Source organism: Jaculus jaculus, chromosome 2 (genome assembly GCF_020740685.1).
Source record: "Jaculus jaculus isolate mJacJac1 chromosome 2, mJacJac1.mat.Y.cur, whole genome shotgun sequence".
Lineage (NCBI taxonomy): Eukaryota > Metazoa > Chordata > Mammalia > Rodentia > Dipodidae > Jaculus > Jaculus jaculus.
The window spans coordinates 73182977-73201458 of NC_059103.1; the positions used below are offsets into that span (position 1 = coordinate 73182977).

Sequence of the window (18482 nt, forward strand, 5' to 3'; positions counted from 1 at the left end):
GGAGAATATTGTAGGTCTTGTACTGAGCTAGCCTCTCTCATTGCTGTCTGAGTTAAAACAGTTATCTGCTGTTAAAATCAGAAAGTCCTCTCACACTACAGATATAAGAACTGTTATTTTATTTAAGACACAGAACCTATTTTTTAAGTGTGCACAAATCAATTTCAGTGGAATATTTTCCAGAAAAGCAAGCTTGGGCTATTCCCTGCACTTAAGTGGCAACCTATTTCCATACCAGAGGGTGGGGAGAAGAAAATAAAACAACTTTGCTCTTATTCTCAGCAACACCACCCAACACTAGGGCATTTAATGACAGACTCTCTGCAGTAAGCAAAGTCTAACAACCTGAGCAAGGAGCTCCGCCCACTCCAGCTCAAAGCCAACACAGCAAGGGGTCTGGAAAGTTCTCTTGTTACTCAGAAGCACCTGGGATTTCCTCAGATCTTCCTGAAGACGGCGGGCCCCCCGAAAGCATCATTTACACAACGTGCACTCCATACGTTTTGATTTTGATTATTTGTGTTGCAGTCAAAGGATTTGTGAACCCTAAAGACCGTGACAAGTGAAAATTAAACTCCAGCTAGGCGATCAGAACACAGTCTTTCAAGTGCCTGGATAGAGCTCTCCCATCAGGGACAGCGAGCTTAGGCCCGGGTTTCGGGGTGCTGGGCGGGGGTACAGCCGCACACCCTGACCGGGAGCATTCGCCGCCCCCCACCCCGCGTTGCCCGGCGGCTCTGTGTGTACCTGTCCGCCCCACCCCGAGCCAAAGCGTGGTCAGCTGAGCCGTTGCCATGGCCACGCTGTCTGTTAGGGCTGCTCTGTTACCAGGCAGCTGCAGCACCAGCAGGCTGCCCCATCCTGGGGCTCACGAGCGACCTGGCACAGCGCTCCCGGAGGAGGCACCCAGACTCCAGGGCCAGTCCTATGACCATCCAGCATGAACCGAAAGAGGCTGCAGAAGTTGACGGACACCTTAGCTAAAAACTGCAAGCATTGTAAGTAAACCGGAGATATATGGGGCAGGCCACTTTCCCATGTCCTGAGAGTGCCTGCCTCCAGTACAGGTGGGACCTGCATCTATCCACCCTTTCCCCAAACGAGAAGTCTTGTAGAAAATCCCGTCCGATCCGCCCTATCCAGGGATGCCAGCTCCTAGGGAGGCATTCCAAGCATCTACAAACACATCCTCGCATCTAGCGTTGCCTCCATTCCCTGCGCACAAAGCATGCGCTCCCTTGAGTCTTAGACACTTTTACATATTGAAGTGAGAGTTGCGGGCCTGGGATATTTATGGCTTTAGCTTCAGACAGGTTGAAAAGAAATGATTAAAAACCAGGTTCAAGAATGTCACAGAACCATGGTCTGGGGAGATGACCCAAAGTTAAAAGCACTTGCTTGCAAAGCCTATCTGCCTGAACAATTTCCAAGCCATCCACATAAACCAAGCGCACACACACACACACACACACACACACACACACACAGAAACACCCTGAAAAAGTGATTCAAGCAAATGGTGTTCTTTTGCAGCTGCAGGAGTTCCTTGTAGGCATACATGCAAATACATAAAATTTAAAATTAAGAATGTCCCAGAACCAATGTGCACCATGCACCTTATGCTGAAGTCCTAGTTCTGGAAACTTACCAAGAGAAAACTCCTGGTTATGTTTAGAAAAGTTGAAGTGGTAGAGAAACGTGGGTTTCAGAACAGAGATATTTGTTTGGAAGCCAAATTGCTCAGCAAATCCAAACACATGGTTAAGGAACCTTTATCCAACTTTAGCCATCCATTTTTCAGATGCTGGCTAGGTTGAAAGGTAAAGGTGATTGTGAGGTAACACAGGAGTGGTTATTAAAAAGACCCACTCTAGAGCTGGAGAGATGGCTTAGAGGTTAAGGCATTTGCCTGCAAAAGCCAAAGGACCCAGGTTTGATTCCCCAAGACCCATGTAACACAGATGTACAAGGTGGCACATGTGTCTGAAGTTTGCAGAGGCTGAACCCCCTACTGTGCCCATTCTCTCTCTCTCTCTCTCTTTCTCTTTCTCTCTCTCAAATAAATAAATAAAAATAAATTTAAAAAAATACCCACTCTAGGCTGGGTGTGGTGGCGCACACCTTTAATCCCTGCACTCGGGAGGCAGAGGTAGGAGGATCGCTGCGAATTCGAGACCAGCCTGAGACTACTTAGTGAATTAATTCCAGGTCAGCCTGGGCTAGAGTGAGACCCTACCTCGAAAAGCCAATAAATAAATAAATACTAAATTTAAAATAACAATAAATAAATAAAATAAAATAACGACCCTGGCTGGGTGTGGTGGTACATTCCTTTAATCCCAGCACTTGGGAGTCAGAGGTAAGAGGATCACTGTGAGATCAAGTCCAGCCTGAGACTACATAGTGAATTTCCAGGTCAGCCTGGGCTAGAGTGAGACCCTACCTTGAAAAACTAAAAACTATTTTAAAAAAAGTCCACTCTGGGGCTGGAGAGATGGCTTAGCGGTTAAGCGCTTGCCTGTGAAGCCTAAGGACCCCGGTTCGAGGCTCGGTTCCCCAGGTCCCACGTTAGCCAGATGCACAAGGGGGCCCACGTGTCTGGAGTTCGTTTGCAGAGGCTGGAAGCCCTGGCGCGCCCATTCTCTCTCTCTCCCTCTATCTGTCTTTCTCTCTGTGTCTGTCGCTCTCAAATAAATAAATAAATAAATAAAAATTATTAAAAAAAAAGTCCACTCTGGGTCTAGAGACATAGTTTAGCAGTTAAGGTACTTGCCTGCAAAGCCTAAGGACCCAGGTCCAATTCCTCAGGACTCATGTAAGCCAGATGCACAAGGTGGCTCATATGTGTGGAGTTCCTTTGCAGTGACTGGATGCCCTGTTGTGCCCACTCATTCTCATTTTCTATCTCTCTCTCCCTCTTTCTCTCTCAAATAAATAAAAATTTCAAAAATACCCACTCTGAAAAGACAGTTGCCCACCTCCACAGGTCACCTTTAGGACTGAAGAGCAAAACTGTCCTCCAGCTAGGAAGTAATGGATATGGTTCTTATGAGGAAGATATTATCCAGTGTGCATATTTAAAAGTTGTGTGGTGAATCAAAAGCTTCTGATCACTTGAGGAGACATCCTCAAACCATCTCCACTGTACCAGGGAGAAGGAGGACTCAAGCTTGAATGTAGGCCAAGTGCCTCCCCATCACCATGAGTATCTGAGGTAATGAGTAAAGTGAGGCTGTGCTAGAAATAGATAAACCTCTTAAAATTCTAAAAAAGGGTATTTTGTAATTTAAGGTGTCATGATGTCTATTATAATTTGATGGAGATTTTATTCATTTGTTTTTCTTAAAACATTTTAATTTCTAGGAAAAATCAGTTATTCCTAAAATATCTATAAGCATTTTGGCAAATATTTAAATAATGCAGTAACTGGTATATACAATACTGGTTTTGATTTAGTCTGTTCAGTAAGTTTGCAATGCATAGCAAACAAATATCTGGTGAACAATTGAAAGATAAGTGTTTTTTGGCGGGGAAGGGTCTTGTTTGTTTGCTTTTGGACCTGCAGAGGAAACTCAGGACCTTGTGAATGTTAGGCAAGCACTATATCACTGATGTACATCCCAGGCCTGACAAGTGTATATTTCAAATAAGTGAAAGATGTCTGGAAAAATATCAACTCTTTTAATTTTCATTCTTACACAAAAACTTTTAATGTGAATCCTAAAATATTTGACAATTACTAGTGAAAAGCAAATGGTACTACATTCCAAAGAAATAATTGTATGAACATTATGATAATTTTAAGTTTCCTTAAGCAAAGGACTTTGCCTAAAATCACTTCATTGCTAGACTATAATACAATGGATACATTTTGGCCAACCACAGAAGAAAGGTGTTAAGTGAGCACCTTGTTAATCCACCATCTACAGACATGACCTGAGGAAACATGTAGAGCATTCTATAAAGATGAAACACCATTCTTGGATTTCCCATGATTTCATGTAATATTGATCTCTCAACATTGAATATTTCAGGAAGAAAGGTTTAGCATAGATAACGTGTGATCTCTTGGGTCAAGAAGTAACCTTCTGTTTGATTTCTATTCCAGTTGAAATAGGAAATAGTTTATCAACATCCTTCAGCCACCATTTCATATTCATGAACAGTGTGTTCTTTTACATGTAGGTCCTTCATCCCCAACCACTAACAGTATCTTGTCTTTATATGTGTGTGTTATATGTATTATTAAATTTAACACTCTAACTGTTTTAAATGTATAATTCCATGGCATTAAACACAGAAATCATCACTCATCTGCAAGGAATCATTTCAAGACCTCCATCAGATGCCTGCCATTATAGATAGTACTGAGTCCTGTATATTCCTTGTTTTTTTCCTGTACAGATATACTTACCAGAAAGCTTAATTTATATGTTAGACAAAGTGAAAGATTAGAAGCAATGACAAACAGCATAACTATAACAATATGCTACCATAAAAGTTACATTAAACTTATGAATTGTGTTCTGGAATTTTGAATCCTTGGCAAGTAAAATTTCAGATGGGAGGGGACTCTATATTTACACTGTTGTGCAGCCATTACCATCTTCCATTTCCAGAATGGTTTCATCTTTCCCAAGCAAAACCCCATACCAGTTAAACATGAGTTTCCCTTTCTCCTTCCTGCATTCAATGGCAACCAGCATTTTTTTCCTGTCACTGTGAATTTAAGCAGAGTATACCATGTAAGAGGAATTATGTATTTGTCTTTTTGTTAACAGCCACTTAGGGCCTTAAACTTGCTGCTTCAATTTCCCTGTATATCAAAAGAAATTAGCAAGTAGAACTTGGTAAGTGAACTGGGAAGATTGCTCAGTGGTTATAGGTGTTTATTTGAAATTGGTAAGTGAAAAGGGATTTATTTACACTTTGGTCAAATAGTGGGGGGAGTGCAATTTCTCTTCTACCATGCCTGAATATCTTATGCTTTATACAAAGCTCTGAGACAAAGACTATAGCATTTGTATGTTTAGTTGTGAGACAGAGAAGAAGGGGCCCTAGGTTGCCTCCATTGTCTCTGTTCTCAGAGAGAGATTTTTATTCAATTCCAGGAGAGAGAAATATGGTGTCTTTTAAGAGCACCCACTTTTTTTTTTGTTTTTTCGAGGTAGGGTCTCACTCTGGTCCAGGCTGACCTGGAATTAACTCTGTAGTCTCAGGGTGGCCTTGAACTCTCGGCGATCCTCCTACCTCTGCCTCCCAAGTGCTGGGATTTTCAGCAAGAGCACCCTCTTTTGAAAGAGAAAAGAGTCTCAGGTTTTATAGGGTGCTGGATATCAGATTCCTGCCCATGCCAGGCCTGACAGTGTTTTTCCTCCCTGGGCCCAGTCCTTTGACAGTTGTACAGTGGGAGCCTGTTATATCTTTTCTTTGGAAAACAACTTTAAGCTCTGATTCCTAAAAAACCCATCAAAACCATGATTTTGCAGGTGAATGAAAGGTCTGATAGTGGAAGGGAAGGGGCTAGTGTCTCGCTTTAGCATGATGTGGTCACACTTTTCTTTCTAGATTTTTCAGGTACTTTTATGTCCACAAATGTTCAGGTGTCTTTTAGCAGTCTTTTCAAGGCTGATTACAATCATATTGTATCACATTTTGTTTGGCCAATTTGTCAACCACTGAACGCTTAGGTTGCCCCTACCTTTTAGCTCTTGTGAATAATGCCTCTATGAATATTGGCACACAATTATCTGACTGAGCTCTTGCCTTCGGTTCTCATGGGTATATTCAGAAGTAGAATTCCTAAATCACATGTTCTGTGTTTAATATGTTGAGCAAATGTTATATTATTTTCACAATAATTAACAGCTTATTTTAAAAACCTTAACTGTCGTGTTCTTTTCTCCTATTTATTTACTAAACTTTTATTTTTCTAAGATTTTTTAATGTTTTGTTTACAAAGTGGTTCTACAACCATAAATCACACCTGTCCTGACCTGTAGGTATGTCTTCTCACACATACACACACACACACACACACACACACACACACACACACACAAACATATGTCTTTTCATACACGTACATAGGATTTGCCCTGATTTTTTTTAAGTATTCAACTATAATTCTGTCTGGTTCTAAAATGTACCCATCTTCTACTCATATTTCACACCTAGATTCACTTGTGTTCTTAATGCCAGACAATAATAACCCTTCTACCTACATAACTCAAATGGCAGTTGTAACATAGATAATTAACTCAGGAGTTATAAACACCACCATTATGCAATTATGAATACTGGCAGATACATATATATACATACATTCATATATGTATATATGTTTTACATAAAAATTTCCTTCCTCCAACATATTACTGAATGGTTGCTTGTTAATTTACACATGTTTTAAGAGGACCTATGTTTAGTGCTAGAATACACTTAAAGCTTCTTTATTAGAAAAATGAGTGATTTTGATTTCAAAAACTGACTTATGAATTCACTAAGGCTAAATGAAATGGAAATTATTACATAGATTTTAGGAACCTGGTATCTATTTCCATGGAAGAATTGATTTTTAAATTTTATGAACACCTATAATCCAAATGTATATAGGAAATGTATATATAAAATGTAATATATAGGAAACATTGCTAGTATTAAACATTGCCATTCTCATTTTGCATCAACTCTCTGGCAGCCTTGTAAAGTTTAGAATCTGACACCACAGTCATCATTCAGGTCACCTCGCTAATCTCTTCTTCCTAAGTATGTTTGAGCTTACATCTATTTGACTGCAGGTTAGGAACAATGTACCTTTGTATAATCAGGTAAGGTAGCACTGGCACCATCTTCCATTAATTCAAGGGCTGTGAATCAAAATAGCAGAAAGTTGGAGGGACTATGTATATGATGTCCTTGATGTTGTATATGTAAACTCATTAATGCAAAATTTAAGTTAGAAAACTGAATGTCAGTTTTGTTCTTTTACAGTTAATAAGTTTGAAGTGAACTGTCTTATAAAGCTTTTCTATACCTTGGTGGGTAAGTCAGCAGAGCGTCCAGGGTCAGTCACTGGACTAGATCGTAATGCATTTCGGAACATCCTGCACATGACATTTGGGATGACAGATGACATGATTATGGACAGAGGTAAGAGATATACATGATTCAAACTGGCATAATCAAGACATAGTTGGAAAAAAACACTTTGGAATTTGGTCATACCCTTAGGAGAGAACATATTCTATACTCACAATTTTGCTTCAATGTAAAATTTAAATCTCCCAAAGATATTTTGTGCATCTAGAAAGGGAACAAAGTCACATTGAATAGCTAGGTTTCCCTTTATATGAAAAGCCCAATTATATCTATTTCTACTTAGAAAACATGATAAATAGAATAGTATTTAAAAGACATTTAGAGGCTGGGGAGATTGCTTAGTGATTAAGGCACTTGCTTATAAAGCTAAAGGACCCACATAAGCCAGATGCACAAGGTGGCACATGAGTCTGGAGTTTGTTAGCAGCAGCTGGAGGCCCTAGTGAGCCCATTCTCTGTCTCTCTCTCTCTTTCTCTCTCAAATAAATAAATAAAAATAAAAATACTTAAAGGACATTTAAATTTCCTACATCCTAGAAAATAGACTAATAAAAATTGAGGTGTATTTACCACATGAAACAATATTACTTGTCTTGAGTAGCAAAATATAAAAATAATTGGGGAAATGATCAAGAGTGCTGCTTTCTTGATGAACCTGGTACCAGCACAAGGGTGAAGGAGATAGATACAGAGAACACTCAACTCCTACCAAACCAAGACCTTATCACTGAAGTAGATCTAAAATGAACCCAACATGGCTCTGGGGAGTTCACAGAAGAGGTGGGTGGAAAGATTGTTTGAGCCACATGTTGGGACATTATGCACAGAGACATTGCCTCCTCCCCATGGCTAGCCACAGAATTCATGACCCACATTCCCCAATTAGGAGAGTCTCTTTGGAGAGGGGAGACCAAGGAAAAGGAGGGAGGAGGCTAACAATGGTACCATTATGGCTGTATACACACTATGTACACAACTAATAAACTATAACATAATAACATAACTAATAAAATTATATATATGTATTTATATTAATATGTTTAACATATTTAATATGATTAGGATATTTAACATAGCAATATCTTATTAATCCATTCATTTTGATACTCAGAATATTCTTTTTTCTCACAAAATAAATAGAAAATTGAGTATGTCACTTAAAAAGTTTACTTATATTATCATGCCTCAGTTTCCTTTCTTGCCTAATGAGGATGTGGGCCATGAGACCTTGAAATTTTCTCTGAATTTTCTTTTTTCTTTCTTTCTTTCTTTTTTTTTTTTTTTTTTGAGGTAGGATCTCACTCTACCCCAGGCTGACTTGGAATTCAGTATGTAGTCTCAGGGTGATCTTGAACTCTCAGTGATCCTCTTACCTCTGCCTCCCAAGTGCTGGGATTAAAGGCATACACTACCATGCCCTGCTTAATTTTTAAAGGGAGCTGTATCAAGCTCAAAGCATTGTGAGGGTTAAAATGCTGCACAAATATTACATTATATTTCTTTTTAGTATTCAGAGGTTTTGATAAAGACAATGATGGCTGTGTGAATGTGTCAGAGTGGATTCATGGACTATCACTGTTTCTTCGTGGATCTTTAGAAGAAAAAATGAAATGTAAGTGTGCAGGTTATCCTATTGCCTTGTACATTATGATTTCTATAGCTGAGCATTTAAATTACTGTCCTCCAACCAGCCAACAGTGAATCCTGGTCATTTTCCATTAATTGGTCTTATTCCCCATTAAAAGCTGGCTTGAATCTTCATTGGCCTTTTTTATAGAACGAATTTAAGTCAATAAGGGATGAAAGAAAATTAATGAAAAGGAAAATTAAGCAATCCTAAGGAATGAATCATGCCAAGGAAGACAGCAGGAATTATTGCACATTCTAATTAGGCCCAATACATTGATGTAGTAGGTATTTTATGTAGACTGAATTGCAACCATTAAGCCAACAAACAGTGATTCAGATGTTCTGATTCTTAAGTAATTAACTAGTTTGAATGAACTCTATTTAAGTGCCATGTTTCAGTTTTTCATGTTTCAAGACAAAAATGTCCCAGTGAGTTTACTTTTCTGTAGCTGGGTAAAGAAACATGTCGGGATGGTTGGATCCATCCCCATCCTCTACACGGACATTTTCATGCACGTCAGCTTGCACCAAGACTCACAGCACTGATAAAGCATCGCAAGGTGAACCTTTGCCCTGAAAACTCATTCGGGGAAAATGTTACCTTAGTGATAGTATCAAATCCATAATTTGTTGTTTTCAAAGATTGCTTTGAAGTGTTTGATTTGAATGGTGATGGCTTCATTTCGAAGGAGGAAATGTTCCATATGTTGAAGAACAGCCTTCTCAAACAGCCCTCTGAGGAAGACCCTGATGAAGGAATTAAAGACTTGGTTGAAATAACACTTAAGAAAATGGTAATAAATATGAATTCAAGTTGTGATATTTTTCAACTTCCTGTTTAGCTAAGACAACAATTTATTCTCATTATGATAATGTAAAAGCTATTTGGGGCTATGGGTGTAGCTCGGTGGATGAGTGTGTGGCTAGTATGTATAAAGCCCTGGGTTCCATATCCACCACCCATACACACACAGAAAATATTTTTTTTAATTCCCAACAAAGTCTCTCAATTTTTCTTTTCTTATATTAATACCTTACTATGAAAAGAGTATACTTGAAGCCAGTGTGTTAGATGTTAACTAATACACAATCATCCACAGGACCAAGACCATGATGGGAAGCTGTCTTTTACAGACTACGAGAAGGCTGTGAGAGAAGAGACCCTGCTTCTGGAGGCCTTTGGGCCATGTTTACCTGATCCAAAGGTAAAAATATTAATTTTGCCTAACTATTTCCAAAATATAACCCAATTCAGACCTTCCCGAGTCAGTGCATAGTGGGCTGGAGGAATCACATTCACTGAGCAGCTTCTAAACATAGAAAATCCTCTGAAGAAGAACCATCAATCTGCCTTATGGCAATAAGCACTATATTTTCCATTCATAAATTCACTCATTCATATGAGAAACAATTAATGCACTTTAATGTGCACCTAGTAGCACAGATGAAAGGCTCAGTGGCTTCACTCAAGGGCAAAAGCCAACATGAAAATCATTGCACAACAGTGTGATAAGTAGTAGTATAATATTTAATGAGTTGCCTCATGTGTGCCAGGCAATGTCATAAGCATGATATCCATATCACCAAGGTCATAGACTAGAAAATGGGCTCATAGGATTTAGACAGTTTTGTCATAGTTCATTCACTAATTTGTGGAATGCCCGGGTACTCAGGCCAACATCCACAAAGACAAGAGTAGTGTATGATGATAGGTGGAAGGGGCATCCACATAGTATGTGTGGAACTATTGGGGAATAGTAGAGGAGACAAAGAAGGCTTATTTAAAAAAAACAAAACACTTGGGTTTCAAAACACCAAGTAGACACATAAAAATGGGGGAGAATAATCTTAGCCAATGGAATGTCATATGTGCCAAGAAGGGAGAAGGGAGAGAAGAATAGGGAAGAGAAATACAAACAAGTGTGTCTTAGAAGAGAAGCAGGTTTGTACTTGGCTGGAGAGGAGGAGCTGGTCAGAATGACCATGTAGTGTATATCTTGGGTCTGTCTTGAAGGTAAGAAGACATTGGAGATTTTATGGAAGATAATATGAGAGTTGCTGACAGCCCACCCCTCATGTTGTGTTTTGTATCTCTAGCTGCTTATTCTAGTGTCCACTTAAATGTCCTCAGCAAATTCCTGGTTTCATTCAAAACCTACCCTTCTCCTAACTTCCCTGCATCATTGAGCAGTGTCCAGTTTCCACAGCTGTTCAGAAACCTGGGAGCCATCTTTGACACCTCCGGGAATACAGTTGGAATATAGCTCTTCTATCACAACTGTTTGTACCATTATCTAACCCCAGCTTGAATTCTCAGATTTCTTACTCCCACCACTGGCTCCCCTGCTGCCTTTTCCCTACCACATTCACTGATTTGAAAATAAAAACGCCTCCGTGCCCCACCTTTGCTCACATCCAGCAATATGCAACCTGGTTAGCAAAACTTTCCTGTTTGCATGTTAAAGGATTTAAACTTTCAATTTTAAACACAAAATGAAGGAAAGGAACTTTAGGTTCCACAGCCATAAGACCAAGTGTCTTGAGAGAATGATCCAGAGATCAGCAAGATGGTCAGTAGTTGCTAAGGTCACCCTACTTCCTTGTCAACAAATGCTATGGATATTCATGGGTCCTTGTCTTGCTAATCCCTACCCTTCTCTCACCCATGGCTCTCAGCCAGCATTCTGCTCTCTAGGAAGACACTGCTTGAACCCCACGGTCTGGCTGCTCCTGATTCCTTCTGGTTGCACAGACTCCACAAGTGTTGACCCACTGTAGACCTCACACCCTGGCTTATACTCCTATTTCTGCTCTTTACTACGTTTGAGCTGGCCACAGAGTCCTATTTGTCTTTGTGGTCCCAGGACTGAGTATTATACTTGAGATATCATGAGGACTTAGTCGACCTATGAGGCAAATCCACACAGAGACTAAAGGTTCTTGGTACTCACTTCTGTGGCCCTATCTTCCCAGACATTAGAGATCTGGAGTGTTTTGCTTTGTTCTCTTACTTTTGGAAGTCTGTACTGAATGGAACACTTTTATTTTACAGAGCCAGATGGAATTTGAAGCCCAAGTATTCAAAGAGCCACATGATCTCAATGATATGTGAATTCCTAAATGTGTATTGTTTCCAGTGAGTACAAAAGGAGATATACATAGTTTATTTCTTCTATTTAGCTCAGAAAGACAATGTCAAATTGTGTGACTTGGGGTTAGAGTTCACTTACACACGTTACTGGGCAGAGTACAAGTAAAACTTGTGGGGAAGAACACAGTTCCTCACATATGATAGTTTGGCAAAAGGCTTTCACATTGCTAGAGGGGTTTCATCTCACGGACTAGGCGTTTAAGCACCCACCTGTCCCAGAACCTCCAGCTTAATCAAATGACAAACTGCATAGTCAATTATGAATACAAGTAGCTTTTACGTGAGAAATAGTTTGGGTATACATTGAAAAAAAATAATTGAAATTGCTGAGTTCCCTTTGTAGTGAAAAAATAATGAAAATGACACCAAAAGAATAGTAACCCTGGGAAAAAGCATTGCAATAGCAGGGAGGTATGGAAAGATGAAATCAACATGAAGTTGATTTTAATATGCTTTCTTCTGTTATGTGAGACTTTTCCTTACCAACCATACCTGCTTGCAAAAACTCTTATTCCTGCCATAGCATCCTCTGCATACTGTGGGCCCTTAAGGAATACTGTGGAGTGGATTGAACCCTGAAAATACCACAGCATGCATCAGCCCTCTCAGTGAGCAGAGGTCCTGTTCTGTGTCTTGTGCTTAATGGGCACAGAAGCCCAGCTATCAGCTGATCTCAAGAAGTTGGCTTCTGCACAGCAGTCAGATATCAAGCCTCTTCAGCTTTGGCACCCAGTGTCACTCCCCTCTTACCTTGCTCCAGACCTCCTTGCCTCCACTGGATGCACTACAGTATCATTGACTCAACATGTACTCCTTATTAAGAATCATATCATATGGTATCCTAACTGTGCCCACCAGCTGGGACTTCCAGAGCCTAACATGTGCTTATAGATACATGGTGGAGTATGAGAAAGACAGGTCTGCAGTCTGTGAGCCACCTTCTGCCCCTTAGTAACACATCGTCAGCAGAGAGAGTTCTGACACAAAGCTTCTTCCTTATGTATACATGCTCGGAGACCACTTGGGAGACTATATCTTTTTTCTTTATATGCATTATTTAGTGCAAGCAATGATTATATTATATAAAAAAATCAACTATGACTAATAAATGGTACAGCAATTCTGTGAAATAAACTTTTCTGAAATAGATAGGCTCTGACACAATTATTCTGTCTGTAACAGTATAAATAATGGAACATGCAATGTTTTTATATTTTCATCTTTACTGGAAGATAACTGACTAAAATTATATATTTAAAGTGTACAATTTCACATATATGGAAATAATTGTCACTATTAGGCTAACATATTCATCATCACATATCATCTCTCTGAATGTAGTCTGCCACTCATAGCCAGTGTCAAGACCCTAAGAACTGTGGCTTCATTGACATTCTTAGGGCTTACTCATGTTGAACAGTTAGAACTTTGAATGGCTCAACTAATATCTCCCAGCCCTCTCCTCAGACACTGATGCCCATCATGCAACAATGCTTTAGAGAAATGAGATTCTGCAGAATTTGTTTGATTCCATGTAAGGCACATCTCACTGCTATGTTATATGGTAGGTTCTGTTTTCAGTTTGTTCCATTCTTTTACACATTGGCTATATTAACTTGCTTTCCCACCAATGATGTTTATGGATTCTTTATACTTAGCTTTGCCAGCATGTAGTAATATTTTTATAATAGCTATCCTAATTGGAGTGAGATGATATCTATTTGTGCCTTGGTTAGTGGCATTGAAAACTTGTTATATACCTGTTGGGCATTTATTTAAAAGTTACGTGGTCAGGTCCTTTGCTCAGTTTTTGATGGCATCCTTGGAGTGGGTCTGGGCCCACATACAGCTGTAGCTGTACCATCTTCAGGTTTGCACAATAACTTGTGCAACCCATCAGCTGAGGTCACTGTTGGTGGGGACTGTGGAGTCCAAAGTCCACAGTCACCAAAAGCACAAGGGCTATGAGGTCCTTTTCTTCCACAAGGAGGGGATGGCAAAGGGATCCCATCACCGGGCTGTGTATCTAGCTGGGAGATGGAGGAATGCACTTGGGATGCAGCCACCACTGTGCAGCCACTGTTAGCTTTTGTGTCTGAATAGGTGGCTGCAGCTTCTTCGGTTTCCTGTGAGCTCTCCCAGAGCCACTTTTGTTGATGAGTCATTGCTGAATTGGTGCTTGATCATCAGCTTGCTGATTCTACTTCCTCACCTTAATTTTAATGATTTTTATTGCAAAGTAATTGAGGTTCACCGAAAAAATGCCAGAAGCTTCATAAACTAAAAAAGTAAAATAATGGTTAATATTCTGGTGGATCCTTTCCAACATTCAAAGGAATTTCTAAGCAACCCCATCTGTAATTTGCAGAATGTATTACCTATCTGTAGAATTGCAGATGAGCACATTAAAATACATCTGCGCATGTAGTTGCTGTTTGCAACAATCAGGATACTGGGTTTGCAGCCCGCCTTGCCAAGGCTGTCTAATAATCCAGTGCCAAAGGCTATGTTAGACCATTGCCTTATGTGAACACATCAGTCATTCCAATGTTTCTTTAGTTTAATGAATTCTGAAGCAAACATCCCTATAAGCTCATCTTGGCACTTACATCACCAGCAGCTTTCTTAGGGTAAATTTGGAGCATGGAATTGTTGGGTTGAGGCCTTACACGATTCTGTGATTCCAGCACTGCTACATATCACCTCCAAGTCAAGCCACACACCATGAGACCACCAGTGCCTTCACGTGCAGGGAGTAGCCCTCCACCTCCTCACCAATGCCATGCACTCTCACAGATGTGACTGTTTTCTCATAGAGACAGACATTTGCACATAAACTTTATTAAAGACCAATTGCACATTAAATTCCATGTATTTCCCTTCATTATTTAATATTATTTCAATTTTTAAAAGGTTAACAATAATACCCCCCCAAAAGTCCCTAAATTATCTCACCATACATTTATATGACACTGGCCTGTGACTTTGGGGGAAACATAGCTTTGCCCTAGAGCTTTTCAATGTATGTAAAATATACCCCCCCTGCTCCATGTGCTCAAAGCATGACATCTCTTATCATAGCTAGGTTGTTAGATTCTCTTAAGTTCACTCTTGTGGCAACTCATAAATGATTTTAACACATACACACAAAAAAATCATTCTCACTTTGTATCAGACCTATCCAAGCACATAGAATGTACTGGAAGACCAGCTCTCTCCCATCTGGCTCAGTCTTCTATTCACCATGGCCTGACTTATACCAAAGTTCATCCAACCTAGAGCCCAAACCTGCCCGCCCTGCGGGGTCTGAGTTGGGCCTATGGATGAACAATTACAAATGGACAGGTTGGGCAAACATTCCTCCCACAGGCTCCTCGGAGCCTTGGCTTCCTCTCCTCCTCTCTGCTATCTAGGACCAGAAAAAGCCACCCTGGGCCCCTCTAGGGAGGCACACATCATCCTGCAACAGAGAGATTCTGTTTGGGAAACAATCAAGTACTTTTTTTGTTACCTACAGGATTTGAAAACCATCACCGAAAACTGGTAGTCCTGCATTCTTAACCCACATGTGTCTCTGTGTACAAGACTACACTTGCAAGAAAGCAGGTCTGCAATTGCTCACACCATAAAATCATCTAAAACATGCACTAAGCTCCCACTCTGGGCAATACCATGAAGGTTACTGAGGGTTAGTGTGGTCTAAATCAGTTGCCTTGGGCCTCTCCTCCTCTCTTGTGTAATGACAATTTCAAACCACTCACTGGCCATGTCATCACCTGTCACTGGTTCATGATAACAGCTCCTCTTCTCCCAACACACAGGTGTATAAGTTTAAACTAAAGATATTTAATATGAAGAATTAAGATTAAACACCAAAACATGCTTCTAGACAAAGTTCTTCTGAACTGCTCTTAGGTTCCTCCATATTTCCAGATCCTGCACCTAGTCTAAGTGGGGTCCTGTTTCCTCATAAATCAAGCCCCAGTTCTTGCCAGAGCTAATGGTAACTTCCCACCAAGTGTGGTCAGTAGAGGGTTTGAAATCACATTACAAACAGAGAGAGACTATAAAAGATAGAGAGGTTTGATTAACAGTTTATTTAGAAAACGGTGAGGTGGGCTGGCAGTGACTTCTGGTGACATGTTGCCCTCCTTGTTAGAATGAAGTAGGTGGTCAAGGGAAGTATTTCCCAGTCTACATTATCATTCATTTACCAACCCAAATGTATATCAAACCAAAGCACCATTTGCATAAGATCTGCCTCAGCGAAACTTACTTGGATCCACAGGAGAGTAGAAAAGGAAAGGATTCTAACTGTGAGGAATCCTCTACATTTGAAATATCTTCATCAGTGTGACATTACCCTTGGGCAGCAGTTAACTTCTTGCAGCTCTGTCCTTGGTAATTTGTGGCTTTCTGTGTACCTCTTGCCTCCCACCTCGTGTGTCAAAGAAAATATTTCTACCCCTAAGACACACATCCTCTTGTTTATTTTTGCTTCCCTCCTGCCTACTCAGCTCCACACTGCCCCTATTATGTGACCTTAGGTAGGTTCACAGAAAGCTCCCTGGGGTGAGGCCTAGTCAGCTTACAGAGCATTTGAGTAAACTGGGTGAAATACAGGCTGTTTTTCCCTTCAGCTGAGAGCTTTCCATCCTTGGCCCACATCTCCCAGGCTTGGGACAAAGTTGTGGCCTGAGCAAGGACACTGCAACCCATGACCATACCACACTGAGGCTGAAAAAAAAAAAAAAGCCCTTAAGAATACAGTACTCCTACGACAGTAATATTTGTAGAATGAGTCAGGACCTTCTAGGAGGAGCCATTATATTAAAAGCACAGAGCAACCTAGAATACTAAAGCCATTTAGGCTAGTTTCCCTTAGTGAATACCTTGGAAGAAATATGCCTGAGTTAGAAGATGGGACAGAACCATCAACAATTCATTATATAAAGTAAATTAATCCAGCCAAGACTTCTGTGCTAACTACTTCACATTCACTATGTCATTAATTCCTCACAAGTAGCAGGTTAAACATTGACAATATTTAGTATTTTCATTCTAGATTTAAGAAAGTAGGCTTAAGATAACCAAGAAATTTGCTATGTGTTCCAAACTGGCACAGAGCAAAGGCAAGGCTGAGACCTTATCTGATGGTAACAGTGAAGTTTTGTCTACAGCAACAATTGTTCCTCTAGCATCATGTACCTGAACCATGGGGAAGTATATATGCCAGCTTCCTGAAGAGTCTTCAGATGGGCTTGAAGGATGGTGATTGCTGTAAAATGTATATGTAGTATGATGCCCCCACCACTTCTCCCCATCCACTTTTCTTATCTCAGTATACCATGGGATTTCCTCTCAGGAACCTACATGCTATACCAGGTCCATGCTTTAGAAAACTTCCAGATGTTATGAATCCCATTCAGTGGTAGACAGGCCTCAGCAGCTCCAAGGTCAGTCAACACACCACAGAGAAGAAAGAGAGGCTGAGACCACTGCTGGCCTGTGACAAGAGTAACAAACTGAACTTCTTAATTGGAGCACAGGAATGTGGCTTTGGGGCCAATCTCAGATAGTGGCAGAAGGTATTCTCTCTGAAGAAGATGCCAATCCCAAGAGGTCACGAGGATAACTGGGAAACAAGGAATTATGGCATGGTATTTTCTAGATGCCAGTGTGATGCTCAGGATGTGTATGTGGCACTTAGTATAGCTTGCATTTGCCAGATTCTTACCTGTAGGCCATTAACCATCTAGTCAAGACTCCCTATTGTCATAAAGGCCATATGGTGTTGCATAGACCACATGCATTGATAAGTGAAAAACAATTTATAGATTGGTGGGTATCATAGTTTTTATCATTCAAATTGGGATGATGACGTTGAGTGTGAGAAGACAGTATCATTGGTGTTTGTCCCAAGCAAAGCAGGCTACAGGATCATCTACTTGTAGGTTGTTAATTTGCCCACAAATTATCTTTCTGTAAATGAGGCTAATATCTACTCTTTCTTCCTTGAACTCTCAGGGTTCCTGTAAGAAAATTACAGCAGTTTGTAAACCATGAAGTCTGATAAAAAGCAAGGATCATTATAGATGAGTCCTGAGTAACCAAATTGAGAGTATACCTGTGTCTCCAAGGTGCTCATAGGTAATGCTGAGACATGGAAACCTGCAACATGAACAAGAAACCCTGGCTTCTGGGCACTGTCTGTGCTAGCTATGTGACATTGCCCTCTCTTAGCTGGCATAAGGAAGTTGAAAGGCATTTCTAAGATACTTAATAATTCAATTCATTTAAAGAAATGAATCTCAGGAAACAAGAATAATACTCCAATATAATTCTCAGCAGAATTTTCATGAATCTTACCTTCTTGGACTCACTTACTAAAATTATCGCCTCTCCTGGCACAAGTCTTTCTTATTGCAAATTCATTATAGGCACATGTGCTAATTTATTTCATTTAACAAATTCATGATTTTCTTTGAATTTCTTGCTCATCATCAAAATACCATTAATTCAGAGACAATTGTTAGCATACTACTAAATAAAATGGTTTAGAATATTCAGGGGGGTTGTAGCTCAACATTAAAGTACATCT

General features: G+C 40.1%; 1 protein-coding gene across 3 annotated transcripts; it reads left to right on the forward strand.

Moving 5' to 3' along the window:
• The first annotated feature begins 845 nt into the window (after nt 1-845).
• On the forward strand, nt 846-18007 carry Efcab1 (EF-hand calcium binding domain 1). 3 transcript variants are annotated; one of them, XM_045144258.1, is made up of 7 exons: nt 846-998; nt 6994-7152; nt 8609-8713; nt 9373-9524; nt 9831-9935; nt 11783-11866; nt 17909-18007. In XM_045144258.1, exons 1-6 carry the CDS (start codon nt 941-943, stop codon nt 11840-11842), a joined length of 639 nt encoding a protein of 212 aa, XP_045000193.1. In that variant the 5' UTR covers nt 846-940; the 3' UTR covers nt 11843-11866; nt 17909-18007. The 3 variants fall into 3 exon arrangements, with proteins under 3 accessions (XP_045000193.1, XP_045000192.1, XP_004665482.1); XM_045144257.1 differs by lacking the exon at nt 17909-18007 and adding an exon at nt 12405-12423; XM_004665425.2 differs by lacking the exon at nt 17909-18007 and having other exon boundaries at nt 11783-12905.
• The last annotated feature ends 475 nt before the right edge of the window (nt 18008-18482 follow it).